Consider the following 20202-nt stretch of genomic DNA (forward strand, 5'->3'; position numbering starts at 1 on the left):
CAGAGTGAGGTTTACACTGAACTGCATCTCATTTGTCTGATGGATGCACAACTGCTAAATCATGGTGACCTTTGGCAAGGTCATGGCATCCCAACAGCTGCATGAAGGCATTTCTGGCTCAATATGTAACTGCTACACTTTAATTGGCTCTATGCTTCACATTCATCTTGTGGCAGTGCCTCTTGGCTCTACCTGTGGCTCATATACACGAGCCTCAAAGCAATCGGGGCTCTCATTTACTCTCTTGAAATGACTGTGGAGTTTGTGTACCAAGCGCATTAAAGTTGGTTTGGCCCAGATCGGATAATATGACATCATCTAGTATGAGGACATCCAAAAATACCTGATTAATTATCAGTAAACATGTATACAGTACATTGGGTCCATTGTTATGGTTAAATTTGTGTTATCTGTGCTTTCCTTGGCACTGGCATCTGTGTCATCTGTGCACACTCTTACCTGTGTCTTGTCGAAACTGGTGCATGGACTGCAGGTCGATGATGTAAGGAGAAAGCTGAGCATCCACCTGTCCTAGAACTACACTTCCCCGGGCATCCCCCTTCAGCACGTTTTCTATATGGTGGCAAACTGCTGCGGTGTAGGGCCTCCAGCGTCCATGTTCGTTCAGCCATTCCCAGACCACCACCCTGGCGAGGTTCTGAGGGGGGTACCCCAGCCCATTTACGGGCACCAGCAACCCGGATCCCGGACGAGCCATCTCCTCTGTGGTGTCTGCGCTTCGGCTGCTGGCAACGTCCTGTGCTAGAGCACCACTGCGACCCTGTCAGTCAGCTGACAAAGAGGGGCTTTTTCATCATTGCCAAACGGAAAAAAGCTTGAATCAGCGATTAGCGTGGCAGCCCCCAGTTATCTCATGCTGCTTTCAAGCAAACAGCTCCGCTGGAGTCATCGTCTACAGGTACTTTCTGACTTCTCCGTCTTTGATCATGCAAAAAGCAGCCTGCGTCCTCCTGTGTCTTGTCGCGTTTGAAGTGGCAGATGTTGATGCTGATGATGCTGATGATGTGATTTGCAGCTTTAGCAATCTCAGTCCTCCACAGCCAACCACAGCAGATCTGCAGCAGGTAGACAGGAGATACTCTCTAAACAGAAGACAAGGTGCACAGGCACACTGGCAAACAAAAGCTGTGATTTATCCTCTGAGTAAGCAGTCAGGCATTGTTTTAAAGGACCTGACACAAATCTAACCTGCTCCGTGCTGTAGCACGATAACCGGCCTGTGCCAATTCGTTTTGTTTACTTAAAATGTAGTGAAGAAATTTGTCTGGGGATTTTTGTTGTTGTTGTTTTGTTGGCAACAAAATAATTCTAATCAAGTGAGTGTTTCAGGAGAAGAGCACAAAAGGCCAGATGCTACTATAATTACAGCAGACAGAATATCACTCAGACATTTTTTTAATTATTATTTTTTGCATAAGAAGCTGTTCAGATGCAGTCAGTGCCATAGACTGCCTCTGTTGATTCAATTCTCAGTCTGTCTTAAGCCTCATATTGAATTTTCATTTATGGCATAAAAAACACGCTTGAATTAATAGCGGCGATACAGACCTGTAGGCTGCAGCTGTGGTGCCACACATCTGTCAGGTACAGGCTGCATTTTCACTGGATCCGGACGAAAATCAGATTATCAAAGGTGGAAGAGGAAGAAAGAAAAGAGGAAAAAAAGCCCGAGGTAAAGCGCACCTTTTCACATCTGTGATTTCTACGTTTCCTTATCGCTAAACACCCCAAATCTTCCCCGAACCCACCTCCAGTAATCCGGTGTTTATTACAGAAAATCGACACGTCGCGGTATTCCCGTGAATCCGCCACGGTCTCCACCAGCTTGTTGGTCCGCTGTGTAAAGTGAACGCATGCCCCAGTTGCACGGTTTTTCAGTGCAGAGCGAAGCCGCCGCTGCGCTGCTGTGCGCGCTCCTTTCCCCGTGACGCCAAACAGACAAACATCCACGCAGTACACGCACGATCCCCGCCTAACCCCAAATAATCATCACAACAACAATAAATGTCCAAGCACACCTGTATGAAGAGCCCATATATATATATTTTTATAAAATCAGTCAAAGTGTCAATAAAAAGGCGAAAAGATTTATACAACTTCCGGTCCCCAATTTCAAAATAAAACCCTTGCATGGGATAAGACTACAGTGAAAGGGAAGCAGACCAGGTAATGTGGAAACAACAAAGCAATATATTAAGACACCATCGTACAATTGCTTATTAGTTTTTAAATTTATTTATATTTCATAAAACATACAGATCCAGCTCTATCTGGCATAGGGTTATACAAATCATACAAGATTGCTCAGAAAGTCCCATGAACCTTTGTTTCAGGGTCAGCCATTAAAGACACGAATCTACAAATAATAAAGAGCAAGCTAGCGGCTAAAATTAATTTTTAAAAAATCGGTGGCTGTCTGGTGGTTGCATTTAATTTGTCACAGTCTGTGGTGGATTGCAACTTGTGCAAGTCATGGCTAAATGGTTGCCCACAGTTTAATGGTGTTTGGTGTTGCACACTCATGGCCACTTTGGATCTCAAGACAATCTTTCTGCAAATATTCGCAGTCTGACTGGTACTGACTGCAAACACTCTCAGAGATCGATGAAGGTTTGTAAATATTAATTTATAAATGCAAACACATGTTGCCATCAATCTCAATGAGTCTTTGCACGACTCAACTTACCTCCAGTTGTACTCTTTCTATAGAGCAGGAAGGCTGCTGAGCTCAAATGTAATAGTCTAATGTGAATTTGCTGTCTATGTAGACAGCAAATTTCAACAATTTGTCACAGTTATGAGAAACAGATTGCATGTCATTGACAACTTCACCTCTTTCAATCACACACTGACTCCGTCTTATGGCAACATCAATGGCAGACAAACATTTCTGGCAACAAAGTTTAAGCAAAATTTATGAAAAATCAGCAGAGTTATAGTAAATTGATTTATTTAATTATACATTTCCAGTTTTAATTGTGGATTTTTTTTCAATTATTGGTGAAACTAGATAACAGTGGTAGAAAAACAAACAAACCCAAAAGGACTCAATTACATGTGCAGTCTCTGAGATTGTTACATAACAACAGAAATATACACACAGATACACAAAAAGCGCTAGGCTGTTTAAAAATGCAAGTAATAAGAGTAAAATCCATTGACTTGTTGAGAACAGAGAGGCTAATTATTTAAATAAATAGTGTATAGAAAGTTCTATGGCTAATTAATATTAATCTTGTTGTTCATGATATCCACTGAGTCGCTTCAAAGCTTGTTAAATGGAACAGCAGCAGCATCTGCTGCCAAACTACTATTATTGCAATGGGAAGATTAAACAAAAATGTCAGAACACTTCTCAAAATAAATAATATAAAGATAATAGTTCTGCCTTTCTGGCTTTTATAATAAATTGTCATTTGTTTTTAAAGTGGCCAGTCCGTGATCAGTAGTGTTCCTCAGTGTGTTTTTCTATCCAGTATGCTTTTACTACATTGGCAGTGTGTCTGGGATCATTGGCGTACTGAAAAATGAAGTTCCAGTCAGATGTTTTCTGGATGGTATTACAGTAGTGGATCAAAGTCTGAATTAATTAATTTCAATCAATTCTGAAAGGACCTCCAACACACCTGGCTGAAATGCAGCACTAAGCAGATAACTACAGACACTCACTGTTGTACCTCTCTCTCTCTCTCTCTCGACCTCCTCTGAACATGTTGATGATGATTTGAACCAAAGATTTCAAATTTAGATTTACCACTCCATGAGATCTATTGCCACTGATTTTCAGTTCTTGTGTAATTTTGCATATTTCAGCCTTTCCCTTCCTTAAGAGTGGCTTCTTGATAGCCACTCTTCCCCTTTTCATAGATTCAAAGATAATGTAGTTCTCTGTCAGGCTGCTAATAGCAAAATGTCTAAGGACACATTCAATTCGGTTCATTACCAAGTCATCAGTTATGTGCAGACACAAAACTGGTTCATCTCATTAATTAGTTGCATTTTAATGTTTGAATGATTCATGGTTCTGTGTTAAGTTGCTTAAACAACCAAAAAAGATTCTTCTGAAAAATTTCTGTTTCGGTCAAGTCTTTTCAGGTACCAGAATTGGAAAAAAAAAAAAAACTACAAGAAAATTTGGCTTCTTGGAAGCAGAATACAAAGACATGAAGACCTTTGCACAGTATTGTGCATTTAAAGGTTCTTCCTGTATGGAGGAGTCAGTGTGTGTGTAAAAAAGGCTGCTGCAGCACTGCCACCTCGTGGATTTTGCAGAAATAGCACCAAAACATTGAGGAGAATCAGATGCACTACCGCTGACACTATTAGTGTCGATGGTTCACTATAACGTCCACCTTAGTGAAAACTCTAATGTTCATTTTTTAATGAACAGTTTTCCGATCAAATTTATGATGATGTTTTGTTGCTTTTAATAATCCAACCCTCCCACATTAACACTCAGAAAAGCATCTTTCTGTAAAAGAAAATCTTTAATGGTGAGTAAAATACATTGAAATATCATCAAATCAAGCAACTCCATATTTTACTGTATCCAAATATCCAAACATACAACTGCTGCTCGTTCTTTTTCAGTCAAAAGGGAATCATCTGATGAAAACATTGCTTCTATACAAATATACAAAAGGATATACAAGATCACAGTCTTTCGGATAACTGAAGAGTGTTATTAGAGTCTACATAATTCAAGGACGCGACCATGGGAGATAAAATAATTGCCTTGACTTAATGATATAATATAAATCATTAGCAAATGGAGAACAAACAGGACATTTTTATTGGCGTAGGATTTATCAGAGTCAAACAACTTGTTGGCTGCAGTCCATCAACTCAAGTAGGAGTGTCGCTGGACAGTGCTGGCCTCAGAGGATAACATAAATGAAGAGAGCCATGATGGCAGCGCTGATCAGCCCAGAAATCGGAACAGTAACAAACCAGGCTATGAAGATATTCCTGAACAAACGCCAGTCGACTGACTTCCGGGAACGTAACCATCCCACGGCCACTACGGATCCCACCTGTGTGCACATAATTTAAGAGCTCATCAGGTCATGTGCCACCGTGTACATTACTTGTGCAGAAAGCTTAGGTTATTTCTAACGTATGCGTCTATTTGTAGTAAAGACAGTCCCTTTAGTTTCATTACCTTGCAGTGGGTTGTGCTGACAGGAAGGCCAATATTGGATGCCACCACAACCGTGATTGCTGAGGCCAGCTCGATGCTGAATCCACTAGAAGAGAAGGAAATGTCAGTATGCTTCGACTTTAACACAAATAAGGATTTTATTTGTCAGCCGCATACCTCGACGGTGTAATAGGGGTGAGATCTTTGCCCATGGTCTGGATCACCCTCCGACCCCACACCCAGAGTCCAATGCAGATGCCGGCTCCACCGTAAAGAAGCAGCCAGATAGGTGTTGGTGCACTTGACAAGACGGAGCCACTCTCATACAGAAGCCAGAGAGCCACCAGTGGGCCTATAGCATTGCTAATGCGAAAAAAAAGTTTCTGTAAGCCATCTGAATAAACCAACGTATATGAATTCTTCAGAAAAAACAAACATCCTTGCCTACCTGACATCATTCCCTCCATGAGCAAAAGAGCCAAAGCACGCAGTGAGTATCTGCAGGAACTGGAAAAGCGAGGAAACGGCAGGCTGGTCGACTTCCAACTCATCCTCTTCCTGGTCCGTGCCAGCAAGGTCGGTGCCAGCTTCTTGGGCCACATTCTCGTCCAGAGCTGCACTCCTGTTGGACACTGCTGAGCTGTAGCTGCTGTAACTGTCCACTCTCGGTCTCCTCTGCAGCCCACCGTCCCCGTCTTTATACCTGACATCTCCTTGAATTCCGTAAATAGCCATGGTGTAGGAGGTGTAGCTGTTGTTCCTCCGGATGGGCCGCTCTTCTGTGTCACTGTCACCAATACATTCGCCAACCTTGGCCATGTGGAGCTTGTGCAGCAGGTCCTTGTAAAGGCCAGAGTCTTTGTGGATTGTATGGGACCGACCACTGTGAGGATCAGTGATCACCATGGGGCCTACGGTCCCATTCAGACCTATGAAAATAAATAGTTAAATGTAATTAAGCTGTTGGAGTTTCTTCTGGTTATACTCTATTTAGAGTGCAGATTCAAGTCATTACCGTTGGCGATGTCCAGGTCTTTGGTTTCTGCATCTATGCTGTCTAAATCCGTCTCATCTGAGCCTCCCAGTTTAAAAGCCACCTTCTGACTGTCTGCTGGAGGGCTCTGTGGTCGGGGTGCATGGGATACTGGGGACTGCTGCGGTTGCACGGGTTTGCTGGAGTTCCTCTCCATGAGCGGAGCTGCACAGGGAGCAGCAGCTGTTTGTGCTGGATGAAAGAAGCACTCAGATTTTTAACGCAAGAGAAAGCAGTGATGCCAGTGCAGAAATAAATAGAATTTTAATACATAAGTCGCATATTTTTGTCAACATATTTACAAAAGTATAGTCTGAAAGTCTAAAGTCAGATTTACTCACCTTGGATTTTCTTCCTGAGGCGGGGACAGACGACAAACCAAACGAACAAGGCTGTGACGGCAGCGCAGCCCAGAGAAATGCACAGCGTACCCCACCACGGCACTCTGTCAAACCCCAGCACTGTGCACAAAAGACAGGGGAACGAGAGAGAACACGGTCTCAGAAAAGGTGAAACAGACGCGTAACTAATTCATTCACAGCTCTGTTCCTTTGAAAACAGCGAGAGAAAACTGTTAGCCCTTTCACATTCACGCACAACTTTGATTTACTGTAGAAACATGGCAACGTCTTGAAAGCGCAACTCTCACGCTTTCACATAAACCAATAAAGTCAAGATCACATTTTGTAGGTTGCGGTCACGCGACGTTCACGTTTGCTAAGAAATTATGCAAAATGTTTCAACGGCCTCTTCCAGCACTTCAGCTCGTTCTTACACAGAAGAGTATCAGCGAGAGTGTATGCTCCTACAATCAGATAGTGCGAAAGAGTTCGGCCTTGCAGCCCAGAGATAAACAAACAAAACTGCTGTTAAAAAAACTTAATTTCACTTTCCTGCTAATGCTGGCAGTGCATAGATAAACAGGTAAATAGAATTTAGTCAGGCAACATTTAATAACTTAGCTTACCTGTTTTTCCTCACAGACAACAGCGGCTTAACAACAATTAAAAGGTCGCACGATTAAAGCCACAGCTGCATGGGTGTGTCCCGTCTTCAGCATGCACGTGAAGCCAAACTGGCTTCGAACTCTACTGACCGGACAGACGGCTAAGACATGCAACAAAAAATGATGCTCGGACTGGAACGTGCATGCAGTTTACTATACTGTATTACTCTGCAATTTTGCATTGCAGGAGTTACAATGTGTAATTTCCATGACCCACACACAGACACACACGCACACAGGCCTGCAGCCTTCAGTGAAGGGCCCAGGCCAGCTGACTCCTTGATTAGTTCAAGCCTGCAAACAGAACAAAAAGGAATGGAAATTTTCCATTTATTAGCGGAATCTGTTGTAGAGCCACTTTGATTATTTTCCTGTTGTGTTTGCTCGCTTTAACTGTTGATCTTTGCAATTTTTTTATATACCGGTAGAACATTCTACATCTTCAAGACTGTTTTTTCCTCTCTTTCTTTTTTTAATGAAACTGCCTCCTCTTTATTTGCCACCTACTTTGAGTCCCAACTCGCCCATGTGACCTTTCTCTACCTCATCCCGGGATTTCAACTGCTGTGGCAGTAGCGTGGCGTGTTAAGCAACAATCAAACAAATAACCAGTGCAGTCTGATGACGTAATACTCACATGGTGCTCCTGTAAACATGATAGAGAATAGGTTGATGCCCATCGTGATGGCGTAGAAGATAGGTAGGGCTCGCAGGCCGTTGGGTACAGGATTAGTCTGTGAAAAATACAGACTTTCTCTGTTATATGTTTAAAGTAGCAACATGTACTCAAAAATGATCAGAAACAAGCTGTTCTCTGTTCAGCTGTTGGTGCCTCTATGTTTATATTTTAACTCTTTGAGGGACCTGACTGCTCAGCTGAAACCCTCCAAACTACAGGAAGTACGAGTGCTCGTTATTTTAATGGACCTGATTAAGTATTCCCAGTGAATAAGCTTTACCTTATTCAGAATGAATTTGCGGACAAAATAGAAGAGAATTGCTGACATGATGCCTGACAGCACGGGGGACAGGAACCAGGAGGCCACTGTGGACAAGCGGAGCATATTTTCAATGTGTTAGGAATAAATTTGCTTTTAATTTGACTTGCATTTCATATTTAACGGCTATTTCTATCTATTGAGTGTGGGGTAGGGATAAAAAAACAACACGTATTCACCAATGCGCAGAAGTTCCATCCATTTCACCCCTTGGTGACCTCTGGCTACCATGGAAAACCCAATTGTTGCTCCAACAATACAGTGGGTTCCAGAAATGGGGAGCTTCAGGAACGACGCTGCCAGCTGCCACACAGCAGAGCCTGGATAACAAAGGCACAGTTGCGATCACTGAAAACACACCAGGCCGAACATCTTCAGCACACACGTGCTCCGATCGTCATCACTGTCTGTGCACTCACCACACATAGCACTTATCGATCCTGCCATCAAGACGTGTTCCGAGCCGTTGTACATCCGGACGTCAATGATCCCCTGTCGGATGGTCTCGCTTACTTTGGCCCCCAACAGGACCGAGCCCACGGTCTCAAAGATGGTGGCCAAGACACAGGCCTGCCGCAAAGTGACCACACCAGAGCCCACCGCTGTACCGAATGAGTTGGCCACATCATTGGCCCCCACAGAGAAAGCCAGGATGAAGGCGATGATGAAGCCTAGCACCAGCAGCCACAGGTAGCCCGACATGCCAGACTGAGAGGCTAGAGCCACGGTGGTGGCAGCAGCCAGGGTCGCTAATGTAGTTGTATCCATCGCTTCTCACAATATAACTAAGTTTTTGTCACAATCACTCTTATCCCAAGCCAAATTTTTTCTCTTTTCCCCCCTGCAATTTAACAGTAACTTATGAGGTAATATGTTTTTATAAATAAATTACTACCACGATAAAAAATAGAAGAGCCCTTTAGTTCAGATCTAAAAGTTCCAAAGGGAAGGAGATTTAAATTAATTGCTAGCTAGGTATGCAGGGTTTCTCTGTAGGCTTCATTGTAAAATGAGAAGGTATACAGATGGGGGAGAAATCCATTGTGACGGGCAGCCTCTGATGATGCACACTGCAATAACACAAAAACAGGCACAGAAATGCACAAGTTAGTGGCTGAAACTCCTCATCTTCAATCCTTGGAAAGGCTAAGATGAGTTACATATTAACAAGCCCAAACTCCAGTACGTGACACAACCAAACAGTACACACCGCTTTACCTGGTATCCATGATTTACTGGCTAATGGTAGAAAAAAGGAAGTGTTTCGTGTTATCAGCAGTATATTAACACTTCATACACTTCACACTGAAGTTGGACATGACACTACCGCTACTACATGACATTTCCACACAGCGTTTTGTTGGAGCAATTCATTAAATTATGACTAGGATCAAAGCAGCAGGTAAGTATGGCAAAAATGGAAAACGCACAGCTGTGCAGTTTTACTGAGCATTCAGTGTTAATCAGCGTTTTCACAGAGAGGAAATGGCGCTGCAGTAAAACAAGCAGCTGATTTAGTTTTCTTTAACTTTTGGCGAGTAAAGTTTGTTTAATAGGCGGTTAAGAGAGTAAATCCACGCGTGTGGCACTGCGGGGGACTTACATAACTACAGCAGCCTTTCAAATCCCACTTGCACAAACAAATCCCACCTAAAACTTCAGAAAGTGGTTTGAGAGACTGGGAGTAACTGGGCTCTTAGTTTGTTAGTACTCACTCAGGCCTATAGAAAATAGCGGTATGTTAATCTGCCTTGCTGCCCTTACGTAATTCAAAAGGAGTGAGAGGGGGGAAGACAAGGGGAGCATGAGTAGAGATTAAAGGTAGGTGACACTTACATGTGTAAGCAAAGGTGTCCGCTGTGTTGTCCCCTGCGCTCGCTGGGCTTCTCTGTCAGGTGATCGGCCTTCCTCGGCAGGTGTTATGCAAAGTGAGAAGATGTCAGAGGAGGTGCCAGTCCAGCGGCCTGCAGTGTTTGAGGCTCCCTTTGGAGGTTGGTTTATATATTGCGCCTCAAGTGAGAACCCGCCTTTCCAGAGCAGTCATGGGACACTCGCTGCTGCACTCGGGCTAATGTTTATCGAGCTTGTTGATGGGGGGAAAAAAGTAATTATAGTTGTCTGCTGATTATATTGCTTAACCTTATCCCCCAAATTATATTTATCCAAGCGCCGAGGAAAGACAAATGTCTGTTGTGTTGCCGAAATAGCCCATCTTTCAGTCTAATTCAAAAAGAAAAGTAAGTGAAATATTTCTGGTGACAGTTTGTTTATGGTGGTTAATCTTCTGCTGTTTGGATATAAACAGTGCGGTGTTCCCCGAATATTACCAATTTTCTAAGAACGGGGACATTAAAACTTTAAAATGACTGAGTAAGATATCACAAACGGGGCTTTGGTGCCACCTGCTGGTCGAATTTAGCAAGTTTCACCCACCAAGGTTAAAGAGGCCTCTGGAAACTTTGTGCTGAAGAGTGTAGTTTACTTCCAAATCTCTGGTAACGTCTCTCTTTAAAAAAAAAAAAAAAAGAAACAAAAAAGTAGTAAACTCGCTGTAGGAAAGTTTAGACCCTATAGCTCACTAAGCCATAGTGTAACTAATGTGAATCAGGAGCCACGAACAGTGCTGATCATCAATCGGTTACTCATCCATGAAGAGTTCATTTACTGAGAAACTCCAGGAGAGTGTCAGGCTGTCAGCAGAACACAGTCTTTTTCCGAAATGGTACAGTACCTCCAAATCTGCTGATCAGTTCCTCTTCATCACTTATTTATTCAGTGCTGGTGGGATTTAATTTGTGACATGTTCACACAAGTGCCCGGCTTTGTGGAATATTTTGACCTTCCCAACGAATGCAGGAAGTTCAAATTACCTAAAAAGGATTGTCCGGAAATGGAACGATGGTGGAAAACTAAGCATATATATGTGCAAGGAAAGACATTCCTAATAATAATTATATACAGTTATGGTCAGAAGTTTACATCCACTCACAATGGGCATGAATTTCATGGACATTTTTGGTCTTAATAATTTCTTTGAACTTTTCTTTTTCCAGCATGGAATGATTGTACAGCATACATCTTTAATGACTTTAAAAAACAAAAATTTGATTTTATTTTGTACAAATATATACATACACTCACTTAACTCTTTTAATAAGTGGTGCTGAAGATATTAGATTGATTGACAGCACTCATTGGATTGACCAATCCTCAGAACAATGGTATAGTCCAAGGAGCTCAGTAAAGCTCTGAGGAGAACTGCAGATTTACACAAGTTGGGAGGCTCTCTGGGAGTTATTTCTAAACAACTGCTGATTCACAGATCATCGGTTCAAACAACTGAACGGGAGAACAAGTTATTCGGGTGTGTCACCGCTTTGCCAAGGTCAGGAAAAAGCCCCAAACTGTCACCCTCAGGTGAGAGGAAATTGGTTAGAATGTTCAGGAAGCACCAAGGCTCAAGCCCACCATGAATTGGTTTTACATGGACCAACAAATACCAAGAAAGAAGCCACTGCTCCAAAACTGGCATTTTTAAGCTTGACTAAAATCTGCAGCTGTCCACTTGGACAAGCCAAATGTCCTCAGGTAAAAAGTTTTATGGTCAGATGAGACAACGATTGAGCTATCCGTCCACCGTGATGAAAGACATGTTTGGAGGTGTAAAGGTGAGGCCTTCAAACGTAAGAAAACTGTACCAACTATTTAGTGGTCGTGGCATCATTCTCTGGGGCTGTTTTGCTGCCACTGGTACTGGTACATTGCACAAAGTGGGTGGGATGATGATGAAGAAGGACTACCTCCCAATTGCTCTACTTCTTTGCACACATGCTAGATGGTTGGACACAGATCAACAGGACAATGATCCCAAACACACATCAAAACTGGTTTTCGGCTGGATAAAACAGGCTAAGTTTAAGCTTCTGAAATGGCCTTCCCAAGCCCCGACCTGAAGACTGTGCTTAAAGGCTGGGTCCGTGCCAGGAAACCAGCAGGTTTAAATGAACTCTACCAGTTCTGCCGAGAAGGGTTGTGAAATATCCAGCTAGAATCATGCCAGAAGATTGTTGATGGCTACCACAAGCATCTGCTTGAGGTGCATGTGTGTATATACTGTGTGTGTGTATATATTCGAGCCTGTATCCATTTGGGCATTTGTAAACTGAACACAGCTGTATATATGTGTGTTTCTAGTATTTTACACTATTATATTTTCCCCACACTAGCCTAAACACATACACACCCCTACAGTCATCACACATTACCAAAAGCAAAAAAAAAAAAAATCAGATTGAGAACCACAGCAGCTTTAATCAGCTACAGTCACAGATGAATATCTGTTGTCCACCCACAACATAGATGATTCATTTTTTTGTGACTGTTTCTGTGGCTGCTTTACATGTAAATGATGCCCATGTGGTGTTCATCCACATTATTCCTTTAATATCAGACGCTCTACATAACAAGAGCATTTGCAAGGTTTTCCAGTCATATTTACTTGTTATAGCCCTTCACTAACACACCACTGATTGTGCCTTTTATGTATTATATTTATAATTTGTTTAATGTTTATTCATTTCTTTTATTCATTACATTTCGATGTTCACAGAGGTTTATTGTCTAAGAAAATATTAAAGATTAGATCGCACATAATGCTCCGTATAAACAGCAATTCCAGAAACTGGGGATGAGCACAGAGCTGCGTTAAAGGGCTTCTTTCTTATCATATTCACTTGCAGCCACGAACGATGCTGCCAGTCAGGGATTGTGAGCGTAAATCCAAATGATCTGTATTTAAACAATTATCCGAGATAACTATCTTTTTTGTCATTTAAGTACATAGCTCGAAGACGAACTCTGAAAAATGAACCGAGCACAAAGCCACAGCGCAGAGACGCAATCTTTCCAGGCAATCATCTTCTCAGGAGATTAGTACTTAGAATTGAAACTGTTTAGAAAAAGTCTCTCAATTTGTTTACAGAGACCTAACTTTTGACAAACCAGAGAAATTAAGGAACTTTCCCAGAAAGGTTAGTCAATCTCCTGTATAGTGAGGCATACTTAATTACTATTGCTACGAGTTAAATGGTGTTTTCTGTCATGTTTGAGGTATTTAGGATTGTAATTACCAGCCCCTGTTGCCTCACACAACAATGTGCATTTTGTTTTGCAGCAGCATGAGAAGCCCTTCTCTTGACATTCTCATGGCAGGTTGATCTATATAATTTATATCTGTGAGCCACTTTCAGCTTAGCTGTGCTGAACTGCGGTGGTTGATATATGAGACATGTTAATATTTTACCCTGGTTAAACAGAGTGTATGTGTAATCCAGTGTATGACTTTATCTGATGCAAAAATATTAGCTAATGTGGTCGACTCACAGATTCATTTAGCACTGAATATCACACCCATTTTTCCTTTTAGATAGATTACTTCCTCCTACCGTGTAAAACATTCAATGAAAAGTAAACACACACACTCACTCACGCTGCATTGTCAGAGCATATGAGAGCACATGTGAAATGGATTATTAATGAAGAGGGATGTTCAGTCGCCTCCTAGCGGTAAACTGGGAAAAGCATTATCCTCTTCCTTAAGTTTCTTAAGGTCCCCCATCAAAAGGTTTACCCACAGAGCTCTGCTTTTGCTTATTTGACTCGTCCATAATGCAACAAGAGACCATTTGTCATTGACAAAGTCGGCCATATATGGGTAACCCGAGGGCCTCTAGGTGGCATTCCTGTCCGTGTTCAGGTTACGCGGGCTGATGAGTGGAAATACCAGTTTGTGTCTTAAGGAGAAAAATGAATAATCAGCAGTTTGGTCACTGTCTGCTGCTGTATGCATGCACCCCCTCCACAGTCTGTTAGGTGCAAACTTCACATCATCGTTTGGTGGATTTCAGGTTTTTACGCAGATCCTTAAACTAAAGCCACATAAGCGAGTAAAGCCAACGTTTAATACTTAGCTTTAGTTGTTTTAAAGTAGGAGGATTTTCACTTTGCTCTTTCAACTTACCCCTGATTTAAAGCTTTCTCCCCTATATGCTCAGCTTTTCATGACAGTTGGGTTAATCCCCACTTCTTTTCAGCTAGCCCAACACTGTAATTTTTTGTTGTTGTTATGTTTCCTTTTACATTTAAAATTAGGCAAGATAGGACATGCAAATCAGTAACTGAAGAGTGTGGCTGGTTCTCATGCTCAGGCCTATGTTAGCCCAACCCTTTCTTCCACTCTTCCCTCCCTCCTATCCCTTGCCAAACAGGATCTGTAGGATCTTACACAGTCATTTTCTCAGGAGACAGGAATGTCAAAGCACAAGCTTTGTGCCTGCTGGAACTTGCTCCCTACATTCTGTAGAACCTCCAGGAAAAAGTACAGAATGAGTTACCCGTACATCCATTTAATTTCCACTCCTGTGTGTGGCATCAACCGCTAGTTAAAACGCCGTGCCGGATGTGTTCTAGACACACGTTGACTCACTACTGAAATTAGGTTGTCTGGTATGCCACCCTGCCCTATCTTAACAAGGTGTCCTTGGATTCACGTCCCTTTAGTTTGAAAGGCGATTTGTTTCATTTTACTCATTTTTATTTCAACGTCCCATTTTCTGGAGACATTTGTTGTCCACACCATTCACACTCAGGGAACAAAAACACAAAAATGGTTTACGAGATATGAATTTTAGGTCTTTTTAATTGTCTGGTTTGTGTACAGTTTAAAAGCACATTTTACAGCAGATAGGCTAGTCACTTAGACTGTAAAGCACCCAGGGGTATCAGATTATAAATATAATACAGTGTAACTGGCATTCAGAGAAATGACACATTTACAAAAAGAAATGTAAAGGATTTTTTCCCCAATCATCCCACATCACCATCTACATTATCTCAGCTTTTCAAATGCTATCAAGCAAGCGGAGGATAGAAATGTAACAAAATATGTCGATGTCCCAAATAATGCTACATTTGTTTGTGTTGCTGTATTAAGCTTGTAGATGCGGAGATCCAAATTGACAGCACTCCTGCATCTGTAAGCTCGCTCTGTCAACTCCTGCACTGGCATTTGCAGCCAGACAGACAGCAGAGCCGTCTGCAGAGTGGCAGTGAAATGTTAAAAGTCTCAAAGAGTCCAGTTTCCACCAGGATCAGATGCCATTTCTACTTTAATTGACAGACCAGTGGCTGGGCGTTAGCACTGAGCTGCTTGTGGACTCTTTGCGGCACAGATTTGGGCTGTGGCTGTAGGTGGGGGAGTGAGTGACACTTGGACTGCTGGGCGGTGTGGAAGAACAGGAGGAAGACTTGGATTTAATCTGTAGCCACTTGTCTCCCAAAGCCTTGGCAAAGTGGTCGTCGACGGACACGCTGATGGAGAGCTGCTGGGACTGAGCTTTCTGGTAGTGAACACCCAAACTCCTCTGGAAATGCTCCTCGAGGACGTTATCATAGTTGTCTTTGGGAACCACTGCAATATAGAAGACGAATGGCAAACCTTTACATACACACCTAAGTGAGTCAGTAAAAGTGCGTGGTATGGCTGTGCTATGAGGCACGTGTGATGACTAGGGAGTGACCTTCTGGGTAAATGAGCTCATTCCAAGTGAGTGTGAGACTGACCTGATGAGTGGCCCACGGATCTTGAAGAGGGGTTTCGTAACGAGGAGGCGCAAGTGATCACAGAGGGACGTATCTGGAAAAAAAAAAAAGAAAAAGAAATGGGTCAGTAATTAGACTCAAAGTAATTAGACTTGAAGCACAGGTTGTAACCCTGGTTTTAAGCTTTCGTTTCATTTCACAAACTTTGTGTTTTTGTTCTGACTTTGGCTAAACCTGACTGTGTACTCGCTCTTCAACTGCAACAGTTTAAATTAAAAACAACACGATCTGAAAACCGATTAAACTGGTTGGGTTTGCGCGTGAAAGTCAGCTCCCTCCCAGTGTGGTGGCATAAACAGGTCAGAGAGAAAGCAGTCTGTTTGGTCTTGTTGATGGCATTCCTCCCTCCATTACTCACATTTTCTTCCCGAATCCGGCTGGATTGCATAGCTCAGGCAAGCTTAGGCTTGCAGACACACTTAGACGCAGAATGCTTGTGCAGCTGGATTCACTGACTACAGATAATGGACCCCTGTGGTTGGTGGCCTGAAGCTATGCTGAGGTTATACAGTAGGGTAAACAGTATGACCTCCTAAATACCCTGTGTTCTAGACAGGCTTTGCTGAATTACCTGGATTTGACTGGAAGAGGTGCCTTTATTCTTTTCCTCTGCGCTTTCAGTTTCTTTTCTGGGTTTCTTGATGAGGGCAAGGGGTTCATCCATGACTGGTGTGTAGTACACATGGGTGGGCAGAGGGCTGGTGGGGCTGGGTGTTGGACTCAGGGTTTGTGTTGGACTCTGCTGGCTGCTGAACACTGCTGGGGCTGCTCTCTGGGCCAGCCTGCTTCGGCTCATCGCTCGCTCTCGTCTGAAACAATTATTTGAAAGAGTTTCAGACCCTCGTTGCTGTCTTTTTTTTTTTTGACAGAATTTGCATTTAATAAGTTGAATCTATCAAAAGAAAATGTTCTTAGGAAAGTTAAACAGCTCGACCAACCTTTCCTCCAAAGTCAGACCTCTCTCGTGGCTGCGCTTGCGTTTGATTGGATACACCGTTTGGGTTCGAGCCCGGTCGTGTGTCATATGTCTGTATCTGTCTTCGCTTCTGAGATGAGGCTGACCTGCAGAGCAAAATTAAAATGCGGGATTAGAAGAAGCATGCAGACTTTCAAAGAAACACGACCCCATCAGGGGTGCCCGCGGTCCCTTTGCCAACGCCGATCCTACGTCAGATCACTGACGGTATATTGTGACGTTTGTGATTGTATCTAACTGGCAATGATGTGAAGCAGTGATGACTAACTGCTTGTTTTGATCCATGACATCAACTTGCACGACTGCTTTTCGTGGGAAAGCGTTTTTTTTTTTTGTCACCGTTAATCGTAAACTCCGTTAAGCTGTAGAACTCGATTTACCTGATCAGTGAGGGTTACAACACTTCACAGCTGATTCAATGCTAACGGTAAATGTTGTTTTTCTACATATTGGCATTCAGCCCAGTCACACGCAAACAAGTTTTTTTCCCCCTGTTTGGATGGAGTGCAAAAACATCAAACTGCTCTCCGTGTCTGAGGACCCCGATTTGGGCGTCAACCATTTGTGAAAAGGCCATCAAGGCGAAACACGTACACATTCTGGATCTTTGCAATTACACAAGTCGAAACACATCGACAGGCAGCTGCTGATGTCAGTGGCTTGTTCAATCAGAGGAGTTTAAAGCATGTCTACAGTGCAGGACAGACACACTAAATGGGCTGGATGTCTCAGTCTTTTGCAGGTTTATCACCCATCAAATGTCAACCAAAGCCACACAGGGGGGCGTTTGGGCAAATCAGCCTGCAGTCACATCCCCAGGCTGATGTGTAATGCATGCAGCCAAAACACAAGCACTGTTTGAAAATGTAATGGCAGCACAATTGCACTGTATGTTCCGTTAACACTTGGAAATCCACACTGACGGGCAGCAGTGCTAAACTGTATTCAAATCAGCCAATGGATGTATTTAAAGAAACAATAGTCTGTGGTGCCACACTGAATTGAGACAGTCTGTTTAAATTGGTTTTGCATTCCTAGAGAAAAACAAAACAGCCTTCACGCCCACACTGCTCACTCCAGTTCACATTTCCTAACATCTAAACTCTCCAATAGCACATGTGAGCTATTCCTTCACACAGTGTGGCTTTGTGGAGGGGGGTAGGTATAACCACACCTATGCTGATTTTCTAATGCCTCGGGCATGGTTATTTCTTCCTTATTAGCAGAGGGAAAATGCTTCCTGACCTTTTGGTTCACTGCATTTAAATCTGATTTTATTGTTACCCAACAGAAACGCATGGTTTAGAAAATCTCAGTTAAAGCCTCAGGTGAGTATTTACAGAGTCTGTATGTAAGATTCAGTGTATTAAATATATTAACCGAAAAAGCCAAACGTGGTTCTAGCAGTACACATACTTGATTGTTTACTTATCGCTGTCATTTGATTGTCACCTTATCTGATTCTTTCTGCCTGACTTCACCTAAATATCACAGACAGACTAAATGCCACTTAATTAACACAGATGTTGTATATAGTTCATATCATATTGAGAAATACATATTAAATACACATACTAATAAGTAAATGATATGGCACAACCACAGCAGAGATTTATTTCCACAGATCCAAGTATCCACTGTCATCAAGAAACATGAGGACATTTTTAAAAAAGCGTAAATCGAGCTTACCTTCTAAAATGTAGACCTTGAAGCCACTGCTCATCCGAGTTATGTATTGGAAGTTAGCCACAGCCATCGCTCCTTATCTTTGTGTTGCTGAGCCCAAATACAGAGGAACACCTTGACTGCTGGACTTTACAGGACACAAAGAGCCTCAGTTATAGACTGTATTGGAAAGGTAATGAGACGCTGGTTCTGAGCGCCGTCAGGTAAAGTATCAGGTGAGTGCGGACAAACCTGTGACTCATTTCCTGCCTTTCCATTGGCTGCTGCCGGGCCAATGAGAAGCCCCGGTTCACTCATTATTATTACTGTACAGTTGGGAATGTCCCTGCAGTTAGGCCCATCGCTAAAGTAGAAAAAAGGCGCTAAATGTCACAGTATACCAGACTTTACTCTGATTAGAGAACTGTTTGCTTTATTCGGCACTTTCTCTTATACGAAAAGTTCCATCCTGAAAAAACAAACAAACAACCCCCCCGTCATCAATTATTTTCTTTCAGTTCCTTGTAGAGTGTGCCTGCGGGTTTCCCCATACATGGAATCAACACCTGTCCCCCTCCCACCTCCCTCCTAATCTGCAATCTCACCAAACTGCATTTTTCCGAGTGCTTAGCCCACCGGAGCTCCAGTCATTCTTCTGACCTGCCCATACACGCATGCAGCTGTACTCTGAGCCTGCCTCACCAGTAATCCGAGGGCTTTTGTTGATGGCCAGACAAAGACTCCCTAAGTACTGAAAATGTTGCTGCCGCCAAGAAAAAAAAAAAATCTTCTGAGAGTGTAATGCGAGTCTGACGACATGTAGAAGGCCTCGGAGGCAGCTCACTTAGATACGTGACAGTTCTAATGAAAAAGGGGGGAAATCATTATTAATGTCATTGTTTTAAGGTGTATCTGTAAAACTTATTGAGAAATACCATTTTGTGCTGTCTGGACTTTGTTGATATACAAGTGGGAGATTTCTACTTGTGAGTTTTACCCTAACAGGTTGGTGAATTTTGTTTAACGTGATAAAAAGCTACTCTTTTAGAAGTCCCACTGTTCATACGTGCATGGAAAATATTAGGTTTAATTTAAGCTCAACAGTGCCCCCTTATGTCGTACAAAGCAATAGCACGGTCAGGGGTAGGAAAATAACTTGTGGGGGGAAAAATGCAGTTTAACGTTTTAAAAATGAAATGAATGTGGTTATAAATCTGCAAGTGTCCAGGGAAGCTGTAGAAGTTCTAGTTTTGCAACGATTGTCCAGCGGCAATCAAGGCATTTTGGCTTGCTGTACTAACAAAAACTTATTCTACAATTTCAGTACAGCCACAAAGAATCTGGGTTTAGTTTTATACTAAACAGAAATTAAATACTGCTACTAGTTTTGATTCTATAAACATGATAAAGGGCTTCACACTCTTAATCAGCTGATAACATATAGTCACTGGGGTAATGTAATGCTTACACATCAGAAACGGTAATTGCTCAAGAGGATGTTCTAGGAAGTCTTGACTCACCCCTCAGTTCTTTATATTTTGCTAGGGAAACAAGATTTATTTCTATATGGAAACATACAGTATAAAGAACAAAAACATAGTTTATACAATTCTAATAAGCTTAAAAGTCAATATTTGCTATGACCACTTTTATTCTTTAACACAGCCTGAACTCACTTAGGTACGTTTTCTCATCATTTCTTTA

General features: G+C 42.4%; 3 protein-coding genes across 6 annotated transcripts in view; all 3 read right to left on the bottom strand.

Annotated features, from left to right (window-relative positions):
• The window catches only part of dtx1 (deltex 1, E3 ubiquitin ligase), a 42491-nt gene extending 40431 nt beyond the window's left edge, over positions 1-2060 (bottom strand). Inside the window, exons 1-3 of one of the 4 annotated variants that reach the window (XM_014335052.2) lie at positions 1770-2060; positions 1570-1623; positions 460-1076 (exon numbers count right to left, since the gene is read on the bottom strand). In XM_014335052.2, the coding sequence (XP_014190538.1) occupies positions 460-718 (259 nt within the window). In that variant the 5' untranslated portion in view covers positions 719-1076; positions 1570-1623; positions 1770-2060. Of the gene's footprint in view, positions 1-459; positions 1077-1569 lie in introns of all 4 variants that reach the window. The other 3 variants (XM_042222780.1, XM_005926893.3, XM_005926894.3) reach the window with 3 other exon arrangements.
• Positions 2061-4204: 2144 nt separating this feature from the next.
• slc20a1a (solute carrier family 20 member 1a) lies at positions 4205-10195 on the bottom strand. The gene is made up of 11 exons (XM_005926896.3): positions 10035-10195; positions 8618-9268; positions 8378-8518; positions 8160-8245; positions 7838-7934; positions 6536-6655; positions 6177-6386; positions 5610-6090; positions 5339-5524; positions 5183-5267; positions 4205-5054 (listed from the first exon to the last, which is right to left on the bottom strand). Exons 2-11 carry the CDS (start codon positions 8964-8966, stop codon positions 4899-4901), a joined length of 1911 nt encoding a protein of 636 aa, XP_005926958.1. The 5' UTR covers positions 8967-9268; positions 10035-10195; the 3' UTR covers positions 4205-4898.
• Positions 10196-14877: 4682 nt separating this feature from the next.
• vgll4l (vestigial like 4 like) lies at positions 14878-20156 on the bottom strand. Its single transcript, XM_005926900.3, has 5 exons — positions 18523-20156; positions 16796-16919; positions 16429-16666; positions 15819-15891; positions 14878-15666 (listed from the first exon to the last, which is right to left on the bottom strand). The coding sequence occupies exons 1-5, from the start codon at positions 18587-18589 to the stop codon at positions 15365-15367; spliced, it is 804 nt and encodes a 267-aa protein (XP_005926962.1). The 5' UTR covers positions 18590-20156; the 3' UTR covers positions 14878-15364.
• Between the last annotated feature and the right edge of the window lie 46 nt (positions 20157-20202).

Source organism: Haplochromis burtoni, unplaced genomic scaffold, assembly GCF_018398535.1.
Source record: "Haplochromis burtoni strain Fernald_Lab_line unplaced genomic scaffold, NCSU_Asbu1 Contig_95, whole genome shotgun sequence".
Taxonomy (NCBI): domain Eukaryota; kingdom Metazoa; phylum Chordata; class Actinopteri; order Cichliformes; family Cichlidae; genus Haplochromis; species Haplochromis burtoni.

Coding starts and splice junctions, on each gene's coding strand:
- slc20a1a (XM_005926896.3), bottom strand. CDS start 8,966: ATGGATACAACTACATTAGCGACCCTGGCTGCTGCCACCACCGTGGCT. Junction 8,519..8,617: donor ATCGATAAGTGCTATGTGTG/GTGAGTGCACAG, acceptor TTTGTTATCCAG/GCTCTGCTGTGTGGCAGCTG. Junction 5,525..5,609: donor CATGGAGGGAATGATGTCAG/GTAGGCAAGGAT, acceptor TTTTCGCATTAG/CAATGCTATAGGCCCACTGG.
- vgll4l (XM_005926900.3), bottom strand. CDS start 18,589: ATGGCTGTGGCTAACTTCCAATACATAACTCGGATGAGCAGTGGCTTC. Junction 16,920..18,522: donor CAAGGTCTACATTTTAGAAG/GTAAGCTCGATT, acceptor TTTGCTCTGCAG/GTCAGCCTCATCTCAGAAGC. Junction 15,892..16,428: donor CCTCTTCCAGTCAAATCCAG/GTAATTCAGCAA, acceptor TTTTTTTTCCAG/ATACGTCCCTCTGTGATCAC.